This window comes from Rhamphochromis longiceps, linkage group LG11 (genome assembly GCF_057381845.1).
Source record: "Rhamphochromis longiceps isolate RC_006_pf linkage group LG11, R_longiceps_female_GT1.1, whole genome shotgun sequence".
Lineage (NCBI taxonomy): Eukaryota > Metazoa > Chordata > Actinopteri > Cichliformes > Cichlidae > Rhamphochromis > Rhamphochromis longiceps.
This window is the reverse complement of record NC_140567.1, coordinates 8,143,800-8,163,544: the sequence shown is the minus strand read 5'-3', so window position 1 is coordinate 8,163,544 and position 19,745 is coordinate 8,143,800. Positions and strand designations below refer to the sequence as shown.

At 41.0% G+C, this 19,745-nt stretch overlaps 1 protein-coding gene across 3 annotated transcripts in view; it reads left to right on the top strand.

The window, feature by feature from the left end:
- The window catches only part of vps13b (vacuolar protein sorting 13 homolog B), a 302,372-nt gene that overhangs the window by 229,429 nt on the left and 53,198 nt on the right, over nt 1-19,745 (top strand). For all 3 annotated transcript variants that reach the window (XM_085422124.1, XM_085422126.1, XM_085422125.1), the window contains exons 39-41: nt 7,019-7,221; nt 8,441-8,657; nt 10,184-10,368. In XM_085422124.1, coding sequence (XP_085278250.1) covers nt 7,019-7,221; nt 8,441-8,657; nt 10,184-10,368 — 605 coding nt within the window. The remainder of the gene's footprint in view (nt 1-7,018; nt 7,222-8,440; nt 8,658-10,183; nt 10,369-19,745) is intronic.

Genomic DNA, 19,745 nt, shown 5'->3' with positions numbered 1-19,745 from the left:
TTTCAGCACATTAATAACAGAAATACTATGTCACAGAGAAGACGTGAGGAAGAGGGGTCCGGTCTGTTCAGGTATTTACCTCACATTTCTGCCTGATGCTGATCTTACATTGTTATTGACATTAAATGTAAAAGGTCGATATTTAGGTGATATGAGTTTAATAAGACTCAGTCATCATTAAAACCATGATTTCTGAGTCCACCGGCTTATCATCTAATGTGCCTGCTTTTGTACACACTTGTTGATACTTGCACTTTTCTACAGGTAAAAGTATTTTACAACCATCAAAACTTTGAAATCTTCCAACAGGGACTGTACAAAATGTTTGGTTCAAAACAAGCTCCTCTAGCTTTCTAGAGAGAAAAAGTACTTTCCTAATTGTAACAGGGCAGCCCTTAGCGGCTGGAAACACAGTGAGACAGACCAAGGCAAGTGTAGTGGAACAAAGTATTTATTTGCTATATGGCTCTCCTTAAAACAATTAACTTGTCGAGCTTCTTCACAGCACAAAAATCCCCTAATGACAACTGGCAGCCTTAAATATGTTCAGCTGTCACAGACTTAACCATTATTCCACTCTCAGGTAAATTCTTAAATCCCAACCTTCCACCACAGTATACAATATATCAATAAGAATAAATAAATACATAAATACATCTTCACATTTACATATTAATAAATATTTCACACTTTAATGTTACACAAAACCCAATATTATAAAAACCCAGAAACCCAAGCACAAAAAGATTCACCACACTCTTTACCCATGGTCTCTCCCGGAACCTTTAAATGGTGTCTGGACCCCCGGGGAAACATTTGCCCAAACACCTTGAAGAGGACACAGGCAAGAAAGGTGAGTAATCATTAACTTACAAACACTTATTTGCACCACTTTTATCCCTAGATTTCACACACACATTTGCCTTAGTTTTCCTTATTGGTAAACCTTAATCACAATCTCAATCACCATTCTTCTCTCCTGACAGACAACCACCACATTCCTTGATGAGGAGCAGCTGTGCAGGATCTGAAACAAGGCCACCAACTGATTTTAAAATTCCCAATAAATAGTCAATAAATATTTAAACTTCTTGTGTGCAAATCCATGCTTAAAGTGCAATGCTACATAAAGTGCTTGATAAGGTGCTTTTAATAAAGTGAAAGGTGTGCTCTAAAGTGCTATACAGACAATACAATATAAATAAATGCAGTAAGGGAGTCCTCTTCCTTACACTAATAAATCCTAGTAAGAAAGTACCGTTACTCTCTTAAAAAGCTCTTTTGTAGTACTTTCTGGGAGTGGTTTTTTTTTATGTATACTCTGTCAAAACAGTGCCCAGCTGTTAGTACATTTTACATTTTTCGATTATAGAGAAAGATAGACTAAGTGACTGTAAGAGAAAGCAAGTGCACATCTTCATGAATAAGGTAAATTACTATTCATACAGTTGTTGCTTTATATCTTTTATTACTCGCCATTAGTTTGCCACACAACTCTTTTTTTTTTTAATTGTTCTACTTTTGTTCATATCCAACCAACACACACACACACACACACACACACACACACACACACACACACACACACACACACACATACCATTGGAGTAGCCAAAGAAAAAGAGGCATTTCTTATTGAGTTACATTTGAAAGCATCCATACGGAGCCCGAAGCTGTTTGAAAAAGATTTCTCAAAGTCAGCTTAAAACCTGATAATTTGTCAGAACCCAGCCTTAGGCTGGCTAAAAGAATATCATGTAATAAAAATTCCACTTTTAGGGGAAAAAAACATTCTGTGTAGCACATAGACTTAGCTTCATATGTAGCGTTCATATGAGAAATTACATTTAGTGTTGGAATAAATGCATATCTTGCATACACGATCTGCTTACGCCTTGCAGCTCTCATTGAACCCATATTTACTCTATTTGTAATGGCTTGGCTGACGTGCAGCTTTTTGCACTGAGCTATTTTGGCCGATAGCGTCCCCTGATACAAAACCAGTTTCCTCTAGTGTCCTATAGTGGTCTTGTGGTGAGTGAGTAGTGTATTTCTGTGGTGAGTGACAGTATATTACTCCTATTACTCTTACCATCCCAGAAGGTCTTCAGGGGCCTCTCCTGGTTATGTAATGACTCCTTTAGGTTTCTTCTAATTGATACCAGCACGTCGCTGAGTATAAATCAGCCAGGCAGTGGTCAGATAACGGCTGCCAGGGAGAAACCAACATGGTAAATCAGTCTCCGATCCTATCTAATCTATCTAATGTTTGCCAGAGATGTATTTCACTTCAGGAAGATTTCTACCCAACCTTTTCCCCACCACCCACTTGGTTCCTCAAGTGTCAGAGGTTGTGCATTTGCCTGCAGTAGGTGTGTGTGTGTGTGTGTGTGTGTGTGTGTGTGTGTGTGTGTGTGTGTGTGTGTGTGTGTGTGTGTAAGGTACAGAAATCCAAATTAATTCTCAATGGGCTTTGTTTATTATCTTGACTCCATTCTAATAATTTAACACAATTACACAGTTATTCATGCACATGCATCCATGGACTATAGCTGTGTATTTGTTCCTCACTTGTTACAGCTGTTTTACAGCTCTGGTGTTTCTAGCAGTCACCTAAGGGGATATATAAAAACCAGTGCTATGTGTATAGTTAATTAGGGCTCAATGGTTTATTTATTCAAAATTAATAAATAACCAGATGGCATATTATTTTAGATGTGAAGGAAAAAAGTATTACTCAACTTCTTAATTTGTTTTCCCCTATTTGTAACCACGATGTACTGTATGTGTACATCGGGCAGAGGTGATTCACTGACATCTGTCCACTGGCCTTATTGATCACCTCTCTTACCAGCCCTGTCTTAGATCAAGACAGTCCAAACAGCTGCCTGTGCACCTATATTTACTTCCTTATTAATCAAGTTCTTACTTCTCTCTTCTCCTCTTGGTCTTTTTCTTTGCCCAATGTGTCACTGTTTGGTTTTGTCTGTGTTTGATACTCATCATTTATAAATATATTGCATATATGCTATACAAAGCCCATATTTCAAATCATCTCACCAGTATTGAAAGATGTTACCTCCGTCTTATGGCAGAATTTCACAGTCCGGCTGCGTAATGTCTTTGGGCTGTCTGCTGTCTCTGGAGACAAACCTACATAGTGGTAATATGGTCATAAAGAGCAAAGGCAAGGATGGGAACAGGCTGAAGAAATGTGCTTCTGACTATTATTCAGCATGAAAGCAAGAACAGAGTTAGCGATGGAGAAAGAAAGGGATTCCCCCTCATTAAAACCACTCCCAATTAGGCTGATTATTGAAAGTGTTGGCTGCTGCTGCTGCTGGCTTTAACATCAGGATGCTGCGGTCAACCGGGCTGTAAATGACGCATGGTGAGACGGGAGGAAATGCTTTGCTACACACTCTGTGCGTGCGACTATGTGCATGTGTGTGTATTTATTTCCACTTGTTCACCTGGCTGTGCATGGTAAACGTCTGGATTTACATCTGTATGGATGTAGGCATTCGGCTCTACTTTGCTAAATGTGCCTATGTGTGACTGCACTTAACCTAAATGTGCTTTTATACATAAGTGTTCATGAAAGATTTTCATCTTAACAACCCAGTTTGGGAGTTCCCTTGAACTGTGTAATAAATCGTAGCCATGAAAATAAACCCATTGTCCACAGTTGAGTAAGTAATAGCCAAGCTCTGTCTGTGCTACGGCACCAGGAGATATTACCAGGTAAGCTGCCAACTTGTATCAACAATGTCTTTCCTGAAAGAAATGAGTCATCCCAGTTTAACTTTTACCCCAGATTGTCTTATGCAATAGAAGTTGTCTTTCTTTGGAACCCCATGTTGTGTTATTGCACTTTAATGTTGAATAAGATGTTCCTTAGTCAGTTGACCAAGCCTGGAAAGATTTGAGTATCCTTGTGTGTCATATCTTCATCACATCATAGCTCACTTTCTCTCTCATATCCTCTGTTCTCGTCTCCACACTCTTTCCCACCATCCGTGTCTATATCTATTCATCTCCTCATTTGTCACCTCCTTCCCCAGTCCCCCAATTCATATGCCTTTCCATCTCTCCTTCAACCCCCATTTATTTTTTGCTTTACCCCAAGTGAACCGCAAGCTCCAAGTAGGCTGTCTTTACCTAAAGCTTTCAAATATAAGGAATAAAAAGTTTTATTTTTGGTGTGGTTTTTATGGAAAAGTATCGATAGTGTAGCCTGCCAATCCAAACACTGTGTAATTTGCCATCTGCTCCATACACATCATGTCATGCACAGTGCGTTTTTTTTCTACATACTTATGCTGATGTTATTTCTGGGTGCTAATTCTGAGTTAACAAAGGGTTTACCATGTTTTAAACAGCTTGTATTATCAAAGAGGTAAATCCTGAATGTTTGACCATACATTGCCTCTGTTATGCTGTTGGCAGCTTTTTGCTACATGTCTACTTGTTTCCTTAAAAAGAGGTATCACTGCAGTTCAATGCACAGTTGTTCTGACTGCCTTTATCTTATGTTGAGACTTAATGGGATTGCTGTCTTCCATGATAACGGTGTCCCTGTTCACGGGACCTCAGGGCTCACTGAACTGTTTGAGTGTGAAAATTATATGAATCATATTTCTTTCGCTGTTCCCAGATCTTATCCTACATTGGCACCTATGGCCAGTTTTGAACCACTGAGTTCTGGGTTGAATTCCTTATTGCTGAAATGTAAAATATCTTGAAGCATGAAGACTTGCTTTCAATTTCTTTCATAACTGCAGCTAAACCTTTCTCCCGATCAGTCCTGAACACCGCTTTGAGCAACATTAGCCACATCTAATGTGCAAAACATCATTGTTTTTTTTCTCCCATGAACTGTTGGATTAAGGTCAGGACTTTGACTTTGCTTTTCCAAGGCATCATTTTCATCTTTTTTAACTATTTTGTTGCTAAGCATCACATCGCTGCATGACCCACTTTCTTCTGAGAAATAATTGCTCCATCAATGATGGTGAGCCATCCTGGCCCAGATCCAGTAAACAGGCCCAAATCAAACCCCATCCCTCTTTGTTTCACAGATAGAATAAGGTTGTTGTGCTGCAGTGCGGTGTTTCCTTTTTACCAAACCTGAGGCTTCTCATTTAAACCAAAAATGCTATCTTTTATACAGGACAGCCTTCTGGGGTGTCTTAATTATCATTAGTGAATTGCAAGTAGGGAGCAGTGTTGTGTTTGGAGAGCTTTGGTTTCCTCATTGGTTTGTCTTCCTCATTGATGCTGCATTGATGACCTCTTGCAAGAGAGACTTTTAGCAACTTAGAAGCCACCAGGGATTTCTGTATGATCTCCCACATCACTCTTGGCATGGTTGATCATGCCTGTGAAGGGTAACGATGCCCTGGAATTCCCTTCATTTGTACACATGTTGTCTGACTGCCGATCAGTGGATTTCACACTCTTCAGAGAACGTTGTGTAACCTTTTCCATCCTGGCGAACCATTGACAATTTTTTTTTCCTGAAGTCCTTAGCGATCTCCTGTGTTTGTGCTATGATTCAACTTCCTCAAAGCCCAGTTCATTCACCATAGCACCCACTCCCACCTGACTGTTCTCCCACCAATTAAAAATTCCCATCTACCGTAAAATTGAATGCTAAAACTAGAGTTTCTTATACTTTTCCACAGAGATGTGTAATACTGGGTCATTTTCCTTAACAGATAAATGACTGAGTAATATTTTTATGTCATTTCATTAATTGTATTCCTTCTTTCTTTGGCTTTTAGGTGTTGTGTGAAAAAACGATGATGTTTTCGGTCACATTTATGAAGAAATATAAAACGGTCTGACAAAGTTCAAAAACTGTTTTGCCTGCTAGACGCAGAAACAGGTGTTGCTTTCTTTGACTTTCCCAGACTAACAGCCAAGTCAGCTGGAGTGAGAATGTCTCGAGTTAAAAGACATGTTTGAAGAACCACTTCTCAGGGCATTATTAGTCATCCAGTGTTGAGGTTTCCAAATGGGCTGCCACCGCTGTAGCTATAACTGACCTGATCAGCCCTCCCACATCAACAGCTTGTTGTCATGTATAGTGAGTTATGGCAGCAAAACTACAAGTTCAGGAGAGCTTGTGACCACAATGATGCGTCTCAGTTTTAATGGAAAGGACAGATGATGTTTCAAGCTTTCCTTATTAAGCTGGGGCTTTTGCTACCTTTGGGGCTTACAGGGTGAGTGGGTGTTTGGCTTTTCTCTCATTGTAACGTGCCTGCTAAACCTTTTACTTTAGCAATTTACAATATAAAGACAAAGATATGCAGTTTCAGATTAGTTTGACTGTTTCAAATACCCCAGTGTGCCTCTGTCCATGAAATGAACTCATGGAGCCCCATTATATTAACTAATGTTTCTGTGTTGTAAATTTTACACCCAGATGTTGTCTAATCCCAGTGTTTCTGGTGGCTTAACACTGAATATAGTTTAGCTAGTTATCTGCACACAGAACACGAGGTCCAAGGCATTTACATATGCCTGTTCCGAGCGAAGAGTAATGTTGTTTCCGTCCCCAGAGAGCCAAGTATTTATGCCATTAACATCAGGCGAGCACAATATCCAGGAGGATGTGGTTGGTGTAACTGCACTGTATGTTTTGCTGCTCTGTTATCACAGTGCCAGACTGTTGTAATTGACCAGTGCAAAAACATAGAGGCAAGCATTTGTGCAGCTGATATTTGAGGTTCGGTTGTTTGTGTCTTTTAATTTCGTCTGGCCCAGTTGCAAATGAACAGTGTTAGTTTTTATACATCGTTAGAGGTATCGATATTTCACTTTGAAACCAGGATTGATTTTCGACTTTTCCCCATTTGTCTGAACCTTTGTCCTTTTTTCCATTGTAGAATTACTGAGCGCCTGCTTCTACTTTACCCACAAACCATTTATCCTTTACCTTCTGTTTTCTCTCTTTAGTTCTGCCCTGTGCTGTGCATGACATTTATTGCTACTTCTTTTGTGTTCCAAGATGCCATTCAGGCCGCCTCTGTGCTGCTCGAGGTAAAAGATGTGTTGGTGAGAACTGGACTAAAGGATCGGAGCCGTGTACTGTTGGGACCATTTTCCTGCAGCAGTTCCTTAGAGGCTCGTTGGTGTCGCCACAGTGGCAGCCCTGGACCCGAGCCCGGCCCCCCCAAACTGCTACTAGACCTGAAGGGAGGCCTCCTGCAGGTTTGTATAGGTTTAATTATCAGGCACAGCGATAGTTGATGGAAATGAGTCTCTCTGAAGAATGCTTTGTAAATGTTTTAATGAGCTTCTTCCTGCTCAACACCAGTCTTAATCTCAAGGTAGACCTACCACCCACTAAAACATCCGCTTAACTGTCATTGGTTTCCAAATTAAACCATACAGCATTTATATGCTGACACCCACTCACATCATAGCTTCTCACAATCTGAACACTCCTCTTGAATCTGATATTCCTTTTTAATTCACCATGGCTTCTGTCCTCTTTGGAGTGAAGCGATGACAGTAGAAATTACATGCTGTAATTTCACTGTACATTTGAGTCATATCTACTGGTTAAGTGGTGGAATATTAAAAAGCTATTAATAGAGGCTGGGAAGTGGGGGAGAATATGTGTGGCTTTTTTCCTGTCACAAGTTACATAATGCCCACACTGAAAAGTCCCTCTTCAATGTGACTGACTGAGCACATTATTACAAGTGTATTATTCCACATTACTCGCTCAGGGGGAACCCCCTGACCCCTTTTATTCAATGATTCTCTAATGCTCTTATTGCGTGCCCACAAACAGAAACATCACTCGCAACTCAACACTTAATACGTAATCATACATTTCCCTCTGCAAATATTGGCATTTGTGGTGTTTTAATCAAGTGCTGTACGAAAACCACCGGAATTCCCTCAGATTCCTTCTTTTCGTGCTCTCTTTCCGAAAACTTTTGGGGGAAAAAAAATCCCCAAATTTTCCTGTTTTTAAGAGTTTAGTCATAACCCACCCTTGCAAAGCTAGTGAGCGGCGGCCGAGCAGTCGGGCAGCTCCATGTGTGCAGAGTTTTTGACTCAGAGATTCCTGGTCCTTGGTCCAAACCCCAGGCAGACTTGCTTTGATGGAACAGGGGAAGGGGAATGCCGCGGATAAGTGGGGAAGACGTAAGGTTGTGTTGGGTAATGTTGGTAAGGTTGTGAATGGGTTATGATGAGGGTAATCCTGACTCCTTCTCTTCCTGTTTTGGAAAAGAAAGTGTTGATGCAGCTTTTCAAGGAAGAGCCAGAAGTCTGTAACATGTAGCCTTATCCTCATGCCCATCTGTTATTTAACTTCTTTCGACTTTTCCCTATTTGGAGCTCCTTATACTCCCCCTTTACTCTTTTAATCCTTTCTCCCAGTCATCTCACCTTTTTTGTTCTGTCCCAACAACAGGTCTTTTGGGGCCAGGAACACCTGAACTGCCTGAAGCTGATAGAGGAGCACCTCCGTGCCTACTTCCACCTGCAGAAAGGGGATTCAGCTGAAAGCTGTGCTAAAGGCAAGGCCTGCCACACCCAGCCACCTCCGTCTCCAGGCTCTCCCTCTCCTCGGACAGAGCACAGCTCAGATGACTTACGCACAGGACGTTTCCAGTATATCCAGGACTCAGGTGAATGTCAATGTGCTGTATGTTGATCTGATGTAGAGATGATGTGCGGCTCATAGAACAGAGATTGAAATGTAATAATAATAGTAGTAATTGTTTCTTGATAACTTTCGGTCCATAGGATAAACAGTAACAATGGCTGTTTATTCATATATTCGTGTAAGTGAGTTGGACAAACTAAAAAAAAGAGCTTTTGTGACAAAGTGAGATGTCACTTAAGATACACATCGACTTAAATCAAAGTCAGATCAAAGCCCTGTGTGAAAAGAAGTTTCATCAGACATGTCTGCCTGTTTCCACTCTGAGTAACATGGTGTTTATTCCCTCTCTTTGTGCTTTGTGTGCGTTGTCCTTTAGACACACACAGCAACATTATACACAGAGGATCAAACTTCTCTCTGGCTGTAGACCAACCGTCCACTCTGTCAGCTGTGGTTGAGTCTTTGTTTGTTGCACTGTTCAACTGGTCTTTGATGCATTTAATATTCTCGCTGAAGCAGAAAAAAAAAGTACAGTAGTGAACTAGAACCAAGAGGACAATCTGTCTGCAACATGTTGTCCAACTGGGCCCCAGAGCAAAGAGACCAGGAAGTGCCGCTCCCCAGGTCTGACAGGGATAGATGGGGTAGATGGACAGGAAGAGTAAATGAAAGCTTGGTGGAAACGAGGGCAGAATGAGTCTCTAACCCACTTTCTCTCAGTTGAAAGCAAAACCTCATGAATGTATCTGCCTGTTCTTTCATCTGCCCTTTTTGTTGGAGAACAATATGCTGTCCACCTCTAAGAGAGCACAGACAAGAAATGGTTTTATACAAAACCAAAAGTTTCAACTTGTGAAGCCCTGGAACCAAACAAAGCAGAAATTCTCTGCTTGACTGTTTTTTTTTAAATAAACATTTTTCCAAAGGACTTGAATCCCAAGCAGCAGCCACAAAGTGAGTCAAAACACCACTCAGAGGTTTAGATCCAGCGTTCTCCAGCTTTTGCAGGTGCTTGGCGTGGTTCAATCAATGGCCGTTTACTCAATAGCAAAAATGTTTACTTAGCCACTATGTTTATGAAGGGCTCCTTATGCATATAAACACTCAGAAAGCATGGAAACATCCACAGCAATTTCTGAGGCAAAATTGTTTTGGTAGTTTCAGATACCATAGTACAAATAACCATGCAAACATTGCTACACAAAACATGGATGCAAGTTAAATATAGTCCCTTTGAACCAAAAGGAGAAAAAGTGCAAAGAATGCTTTTTTTAACCTATATCTCAGGGGGGAAAGAGGCCACTCTTATAATTAAACCGGATTTCTGTTCAGTTCAGTGTATCAGCGGGTTTTTGCCCCAGAATCAATTTCTGCCCTTTGTTTACTTTTTGCTGTTTTAGTTCTGCCACTTTTTTTCTGTTACTTGTCATGTGTTTTCTCTTTTTAGTCTGTAAGTCTTGCTCTGAAGTATAACCACAACAGAAAATCACTGACAAATTAAATAAAATCCTGTTTTGTTTTGTTTTGTTTTGTTTTCTTTCCTCGCAGCTTCACAGAGACTGCCAGGTCCACATGAGGTGGTGTTTTACAGCGAGACAGACGATACCCCAGGGGTGATGTTGTGGAGATACCCAGAACCTCGTGTCCTTACCTTTGTCAGGATAACACCTGTTCCCTTCAACACCACAGAAGACCCTGAGATCAGCACTGCAGACCTGGGAGATGTCTTGCAGGTAGAAAATGACGTCCGGGGTCTGAAAACAGATCTGACGAGTAACGTTCTCAATCAAAAAGATAGCCTTTTGCGTAATACTTAGAATAACCAAAGTTTTCAAAATAGGCATCCAATGAGCCCACAAACCCACCAGGAAAGGTTTTTCACAGAGGTCGGTGCAAGTGACATTTTCCTAGAGACTTCTACAGGACCAGAAATATTTTTTCAACTACAGGCTTTACCCCCTGGTGGCCATTAGAGAGAATGCGGGTATAAGGCACTTAGTATTTGCATTCTCTTTTCATAGCCGTTCATCTTATGTTATGTTATATTATGTCCCTTCCATAGTATATAGAGAGTATATGTCTTATATGTCTGCCTTTACTCCAAAACTCCAAAAAAGCAAAGAACAGTAATGCATTAACCAATCCATGGTCCAGCTCATTGTGCAGATGCTATAGTCACATACAAAGATGCAAGATTAGGAGAGAATCCACACACCTCTGCCAGTAGTCTTTGCTTAACATCACCTGCACTAAAAGGGAAATAAAGCGTCGTAGAGCTGGACCGGGGGGGGGGGGGCGTTGTAATTCCCTTGACATGAGTCATGAGAACTCCTATACACTGCATGTTATTGAATGACAGAGACCCCTGCTGTCTTTCCAAACATGTAATACATGGTCAGACAGCTGTGGAAGTCATCGTGCATGCTCTGGTGTGAATAGCCAGGTGTCTCAAAGCACAGATGAGGTTATATTTTGGCAGGGTGCAGTAGCTACCGAGCCTTCGGGGCCTCAGTGGGGGACAGGACATCCCACTTTTCCTCCTATCACTCATTTCCCCATCCTCTCTTTCCCCATCCTCTCTTTCCAACTTTTCATTCTTAAAGAAAAGATTCATCCCAAATTGTGGTCTTTTGCATCCTCCTCCATATTCTCTTTTTTTTTTCTTGAAACAGAAATATGACATTTGTTAGTGCCTGATAGTGTCATTGCAACAGTCGGTTGGATTTATATTTTTGACCATTCCTTTAGGAATAGAATTTGTGGGAACAGAACATGCAAAACATGTTTTGTCACCCTCTCTTCTTAGCCCAGTCAAAGCCATCTGTGTTTGGTCTGATTTTATTTGAATGGCCTTGTTATTGTGGTTTTAAATTCAATTGTGTGACTGAGAAGCAGCTGTATAGCGATAAATGATCTACCACTAGATTCTCAAAATATGATGCAAGGATGGGTCAAGTACATAAATACAGACAGCCAATCAAAGATTACATTATTGTAACAACAGTTTAGCATTAGTTCTTGATGGCTATAACATTGTAAGTGTACAAAGTTTTACTATGACAAAATAATTCCCAACTGGCTTTTAGCTTTTTTATTCAGTTTGAAGCTTTGGGCTTGGATGCCCTCGTCTTTTCCTTCTCCTATTTTTCTCCGGCTGCAGCATAGGTTTCTCATCTCCCCATCTCCTCTCTTTATCTTTCACATTCTTTCCTGAACTCCCATAGCCATTTCACCTACAGTACCGATTCTGTCTGTTTATGTGTGCTGGCCCAGGAGAGGAAAGATTTTGGAAGGTGCTGCAGATGTCAGACTTTCAGCGAGGCCCCACAGCTGTAAAGTCTGTAATGAGCAAAACTCCTGAGCAAACCCTCGAGCTGATTGGCCACATATTGAGTTACAGTAGAGAATTAGAGGGAGCTGATGTGTGTAGAGGAGAGAGAGTTGGAGGAAGATGTGATGATAGAGTTGGGATTGGGGGGAGGGGTTATTGTGGGTGGAGGAATAGGAAATAATATTGAGTGAAAGGGGGTTAAAGAAATATATATATATATATATGACCATAGAGGGGGTGGTGTCTTCTGCAGTTCTGATAATGCCTACAGAAGCCTCAGTGTGAGAGGATCTGTGTGACAATGCTACACTTTCTCTACTCCAAGGAAGAGGATGTTGATTATTTAGCAGCTGCTGGAAATGACAGGCAGGCAAAAATGAACTGTACGTCCTTCCTGATGTATACTCTGCAATATAATGCGTGTTACTATTACACATATGTGTCCTGTGCACAGAAAATGCATGATGTCAATAAGAAGCATGCATTTACGTCTGCATTACTACATATGCCTGTGCCAGTACGTAAAAGATAATGCCTGTGACTACAGACATGTGTATTAGAGTTGTGTGTATTACACAGCAGGAGTTATGGAACCAGTAGTTGATGAACATATGGTTTCCACATCTTCCACTCTGCTCCTCTTCCCCTGTCATGTGGCATGGTCCTATCTCTTCTGACAAGTCTGTTAAAAGGAATCAGGTGTTGAGGCTACTGCAGGGATAGTGGTGAAAAGAGGAGGCCCCAAGCACACAACTGTTGTTAAAACTCCTTCATGTGGGGATTTGATGCAGCATCTGCAGAGAAAAGCAATGGAAGCCATTGCATTTGACAAGTTAGAGAAATCTATAAAGCACATTGTGCAACATTAGTTGTCTTCTATTAGAAAGGACTAGAACTTGTAAAACTGCTGAGCCAGCTGTAAAGGATCAAAAAGCAAGCAATGAGTCTCTCTGCTGTTTTTGTGTCATCCATGTAAACTATGCTGCAGCATGTTCATAGAGCAATGGGTCTGGCTGCTGGTAGTAGTACAAATGTAGGACATAACACACAATGTGTTTGTTTGTTTGTTTAAACTGATTTAAATTCGGTGTTAAACGCTATTCCTGTACGTTTTTGAACACTGCTAAATATGTTGTTGCTAAACTAGACGTGAAAGTAATTCTAAGATATTGGATATCTGTTTACAGATAAATTACATTTACGGTTATTATTTTAACTGAAGTTCTTGGTCATCAGCCAAAGTTATTGCAGTCCCAGGTTTGATTGATTGTAGCCCCAGTGACATAATGGTAACGCGTTGCCTTTTAGGAAACATCAGCAGTCTCGTTTAATTCGCTTTTTTAATTCCTCCCAGGACCAGAAAGAAAGTCCAGCTGAGGGGAACGGAAATGCAGCCATAAAACTCCAAAACACAGTAATGGCTTAGTTTGTATTCCAAAGGAATTTCATTTACTTTACATCAAGACTGAGGAGAGAGAAAGAGAGAGGGAGAAGGCAGTCATAATTTCTCAGGCCTCTAAAATTACCATGTGGCTATGCAGAGATGGAGGCTGATAGATTTTGAGAAATGGAAAGTGAGAGGCATAGGGAAAGAAAAGAAATAAGTAGTTAAGGGCGAGTGATAGTCAGCATTAAGCTGTGTTCATTCCTCTCTGTCATTTATGAAGTAATTCTTTTTTTTAAACATAGCAGGTGGACAGAGGACTGCATGTAAACAAAATAAAAATAGGTTTTCCGATCGGTTTTTCTCACTACCCCCCCCCCCCCCCCCTTTTGTCACACTCCCCCCTTGCTCCTTTCCTTTAGTCCTTCCCCACTTTCCCCTGCTCTTCAGAATAAATGAAGGGTTGTACTGGCGGGGGGGGGGGCTCCTGCTCTGAGCCTTGCTGCTCGCTTGTCCCCAGAGCAGATCATATTAACATTTTATAAAATCAAGATTTCCTGCATTTAAATAGTTGTGGTTTCCCAACTGGTTCCAGTATCTCAGAGGGGGAATTCAAACCTCCTTCCATTACTCAAAGTCAAATTGCTGCCTGAGCTGTTTTTACGTACGGTTGAAGGGGAGCAATGTCAGAATTTGGTGGTTGGTTGGGGGGGGACTCTTGCCGCTGAAAAGCATCTGATCCCTAATGGAGCATCCACAGGTTCCCACCTGTAGAGTGCCGAAGCATGAACCGATGATAAGAGAGAAAGGTGACTCATTGTCACCTTCTTGTTACATGCAGTCAGTTCTCTGAATCATAAGCAGGTGTTCGTCTTGCTCTCTTTTCTGTCCATCCTGTTCGTGTTCCCCTCCTCCTGCTTCTGTGGGGCCTGGGAACCATGGAGCAAACACAGGAGCTATGATTCAGCTTGACCCCAGCTCAGGGGAGCTGGAGGAGATGGAGCGTGTTAAAGCAGAGAATAAAAGTTCGAGTTCAGACACAGCATCCAGTAAAGTAAATGTAACAGAGTCTTGTCTCATTCAATTGCCTTTTGTCCATGCCGACTTTTCACAATATGCAATTGTGTTACTGTGATCATCCACTCTCTGTTGAAGGAAGTTGCCCAAATTACTCTGACTTTATTAAAAAAATCACACCATCTGCTCCCCTGCTGTTTGCGTGCATGGCGTTGTGGGGATAGCCTTTCATGTCCCAGCAGGCCTCCGTTATGCCATCGTGGCCCCTCTGGCCTGCGAGCGGTATCATAAAAACACTGCAGCCTGAGTTGAGCCACCAACCTTCAGCCATAACTTGTTTTTGTTAATGTTATATGAAACACAGGTCCACCATCAGCTTCACATCTGTGACACGCCCTTTCCGCCGATGCACTCGTTCTCTCCGATGAATAGAAATGTTGGAAGGTAAACCAGGGTACTCAACTGGGTATTTTACTTCAGAGCGACACATTTACCCAGAAATAGCGAGGTGGAATTTTAGCCAAGATAACTATTATTGTAGCAGGACAGTGCTCAAGCGGACCTGCATTAGTCACAGCTAATGCACTATAAAAATAAAAGACTGTCCATGTGGTTAATTTGATCTGGAGTTTTTGCACCTCATCCACTAAAATCTCCAGTCCCCCTATAAGAGTTTGGCAGAATAGAGTAAAAACACAAAAAAAGAGTGAGCATGAAGATCTCTGCATGGGCTTATTCCTGATTTTCCACACTGATTAATGTTAACATATATCAGCCCACCTGAGACAGCATAGCAGGAGTCATTTTCATTACAATTTTTATTACATCTCTTGAATAAACATTTGTTCAAGCTGATGTCAATTCAATTTGTCTGCTGGCTGATAAGAGGTAGCAAGCAGTGGAATTTTTAGACATATAGGCATCAGTGAAATAACAGAAGACCTAATAGCTCTGTTGATATTGTTAATAAAAGTAATGGCAGACATGGCTGTGGATGTCAGCAGCCACGGCCCCAGAGCGAGCTGAGGGAGTCTTCAGTTGCACAGACATACTTGAGAATTTGTAGCAATCACACCTGGGTTGGTGATGGAAATTGACTTAATTTCTGTATGTTGTGTATTTGCTTTAGTTTGGCTGCCTTTAGTTAACCTTTAGAGAAATTGTGGTTGTGCAGTCAGACTGAGAGAAGTACAATCATGTGGAGAACAGTCCTGAGTTCTCAGAAACAAAGGTGAATTATATGAATGGAAATATCATCCATACATGCACAATGCTGCCAGCACTTCTGAATATAACATTTGTTTTAAAAAGTGCTTAACATGTAGTGTTGTGCAAAAGTCTTGAGTCACGTTTCTTTCTTTTTAGCCAAGAAAATCTGAAATGGTTGCAGTGACTTATTGAAACATCTGCAGACATACATGGAAATACAGCACTTTTTTGTATAAGGCAAAAGCAGAGTTTATACAGGTCTAACAAGCTTGAAAGTCAATATTTGGTATGAGCATGTTTATTGTTTCACACAGTCTGAACTCTCTGAGGCAGTTTTCTTGTCATTTCTTTAAGCAGTCTTCAGGAATAGTTCTCCAGGCTTCACAAAGGATATTTAGAGGTCTTCTTTGGATGTTGGCGGCCTTTTGTTCCATTCTCTATCAACATGATCCCACACTGTTTCAATAATATTGGGCTCCAGGCTCTAGGGAGGCCAGCCCATGACTAATAGGGTTTCACTGTGTGTTGTTCTGTCCAGGTATGCTTTTACTCCATTGGCAGTGTGAAACCGATGCCAATCAGAGTACGTTCCAGTAACATCAAAATCAGATGATACTTTTCCATTAATTTTAACACAACCTTCAACATCCCCCACCTGTGTTTTACAGATGGCTGTAGACACTCACAGTTGTACCTCTCGCCTGACCACCTCCTTACATACTGACAATGATTTGACTCAGAAATTTCAAATTTGGATTCATCACTCCATCAGACCTGTTGCCACTGATTTTCAGTGCAGTTCTCTTGTGTATTGTGGCATACCTTAGCATTTTCTCACTGGATTTGCACCCTTCCACTGAGACCATTACTGATGAGATTTTGGCAAACAGTCGATGGATCAACTGAAAATCCAGACGCATCTCTCAGGTCCTGTTTCAGATCTTTGCTAGATTTTTTTCCCTATTTCTTAACAAGAAAATGTTTAGATACAGTTCATCTGCTGTAGATAGTGTCTTAGGCCTGGCTCTTCTTTTTTTCTTATCCTCTATTTCTTCAGTTTCCTCAGATGTTTTAAGGACATACTGCACACCATGTGCCATGAATATGTACCAAGTTTCCAGCTACCAACACTCATCTTATTGGTGGTATTATTTTATTTCTGTCAAACTTTGTTATCTTTAGAATATTTCATAGATTGAACTAAAGAAATGCAAACAAATTATGTGTTTTTGCAATAAAAAAAACCAAGTGCCTAAATAGAATTTAAAATGGTCTTGTTAAGTTTTCTGTTACTGATTCATCATTTGAGTCAGTTGCCTTTTTCTTTTAATAATTAGGTGATTCATGGGTCAATCTTAAATGTCTCAACCCAAAATAAAAGGTCAGGTACTGCATAAGGACTGGACTAAAAATGATTTAAAAAGCAGAAAATGGACAAACTTTGCGGGTCTCTCAGAAAGACTAGAGAACCATTTCTCAAGATCATCTTAAATAACTACAAGAAAGTGCGGTTTCTAGGAAGCAAAATATAAAGAAATGAGGGGTGACTCAAGACTTTTGCACAGTACCGTAGCTTCTCACGGATTTAAAGCAAACCCAAAATGGAACATTAAGTTGGAATTTAGGATAGCAGATCGTTTTTTGGCGTATGTTTTGCCCGCGGTCGTGGTGCCAGGCCTACTCTGTCGAGTTCTTGTGGAAAACACAATCTCGACCCATGCAGCCAAGGGAATGTCAGCTATTCAGGGTTACATGTTGTTTATCAGATAAGATACACACACAATCAGGCAGCGGAAACTGACACTGCCCAGACTGTATGATACGCTCACATACATACGCACACCTGTGTATACACATACGTATACATGCATATTCTCTTTCATATGTACAATTATACATCGTTTTCTTCTTGAACACATATACACAATCCACTTGAATTATACATAGGTGCCTTCTCCTCCTGAAAGCAAGTGCCAGATGTTCAACTTACACATTAAGAAAACTCCTTTTTTCCTCTTTCCGTCATTCTGACATTTTTGGATTTGGTTATCGATTTCATCTCGACGTTCCTCCAAAGTTGCACCACAAGTGAAGGGGAACATGACGTACATTCAACCATTCAAATGTATTCTACTGTACCATATATATACACCTCATATATCCCTTTCTGCATGCCGTCATGTGTATAAAATATCACAGGTGAAAAAAAAGCACGCCTGGTGTTTTAGCAATGCATTTCAGGGAATTCTCAGTGGAGATTCAGCGAGTTTCCGCTCCAGTGGCTCAGCGTTGGGGGTTGCGGGTGCACAACTCTGTCAGGTGCAATTATGAGAAGTTGATTCCAGGAAAACCTGTGTGACATTGATTATATGATGTAAGCTACAGTTACCTCATCCATTCCTCTGTAACAGTACAGCCCTGCACATGAATATATGGATGCATGCACACATTTTGTGAGCACAAGGTTTCTGACACACACAAACTTGCTGACAGTTCCAGGAGTTTGGTAATTGTCTCAGGAGTTTCATGCCTCCGGTAAACAAGTGGACTGTCTTATGTGACATATGCACACCGACAGTACTAATGCACCCAAAGCATACACACGCATTCCTCAGTTGTGTTCACGTTCAGTGCGCTGCCACTACTGATCCATCAGTAGCCAATATCTGCAGGTGCTTGGTTTCGCTGAGGGTACCAGACACCTTTATGTTAATTTTGGTACAGTGTGAGAGGAATGAATGGAGCCCTACCAGTCATCACATCAATGATACTCAATGTGAAAACACTCAAAAACTGATTGTTATTCAGTGTGAGAAACGGCTCCAGGACTTCAATGCTAATGGCCGTCTTGCAGCATGCTGTTGCTGGGTGTTTAGTTATGCTGTGGTCATGAAATGTTGTTATGGAGATGAGTTGTCAGCTTGCTGTGTTGGTGGTCTGTGGTCAAAGCGCTGTCATTTTTTCCAACTAGACGAGAGATTAAAGATCGGTTGTGTCTGAAGTGAGTAAAATTCAAGGTTGAAATGCACATGCCATAAAAAAAAATCACTTGCTCATTTGTTCTCTGAGATGGGGATTCCCCATGTCTTTTAAGGGTCAGTAAAGAATCAATGGTTAATGATTAGCAGACTACCGTAGCTTAATGCGCAGCTAGGGGATCCACAGAACAGAAATGTTACCTGTTATCTCACAGCAAATGATTAATTAGTTTAAGTCTGGGCGTGGCTGTATCTATTGGGACCGCTTAACCCAGCAATGTACATTTCATTCACCTATAGTTCATTCCATACTCTATTATAGTACATAACTAAATCAAGGATGTTTTATCCTAAATTCCAACTGTTCTGTTCCATAATAGCAGACTAAACTTTCCCAAAAGTATGAAAAACAGCTAGTGTGTGTAGGGATTTAGGAGCCAACTGTGTAATGCTTAACAAATACCAAGAGATTAAACTGTTAACCCTCATAATCTCTGGGTCTCGTCCACAGCATGTCTTTTGTCCCGTCTTCCTTCTCTCACCCCAACTGGTCCTGGCAGATGGCCCCGCCCCTCCCTGAGCCTGGTTCTGCCAGAAGTTTCTTCCTGTTGAAAGGGAGTTTTTCCCTTCCCACTGTCACCAAAGTGCTTGCTCATAGGGGGTCATATGACTGTTTTTTTCTGTATGTATTATTGAAGGGTCTACCTTACAATATAAAGCACCTTGAGGCGACTGTTATTGTGATCTGGCACTGTATAAATAAACACCCATTCATCTGCAATGGAAAAAAGTATATATAACAAGGTCTCACTTGATTGTGTGCCCAAATTCAATAGCCACAATAAGAAATTAAGTTAGTATTTTTAACAGAAAATTGCTTAGTATAACTGTAATGCTATAAGGAAACCCAGAGGGTTTCGAAAAAGCCTTGTTGGTTATATAGGTCCTCATGATGTCATTGTGAAATGTGTTTCCTCACAGTTTTGTCAAAGCTCTGAACTACCTGCGATAGTTTTAATTTGTGAGTAGTACATGCAGGCTGGCTGTATGGGGGCAACAGGAAGCAAAGAATGATTAAAGAGTCCAGAAAGTTCCAGAAATCTCAATTTCTACAAGCGCTACGATACACACACACACACACACACACACACACACACACACACACACACACACACACACACACACACACAC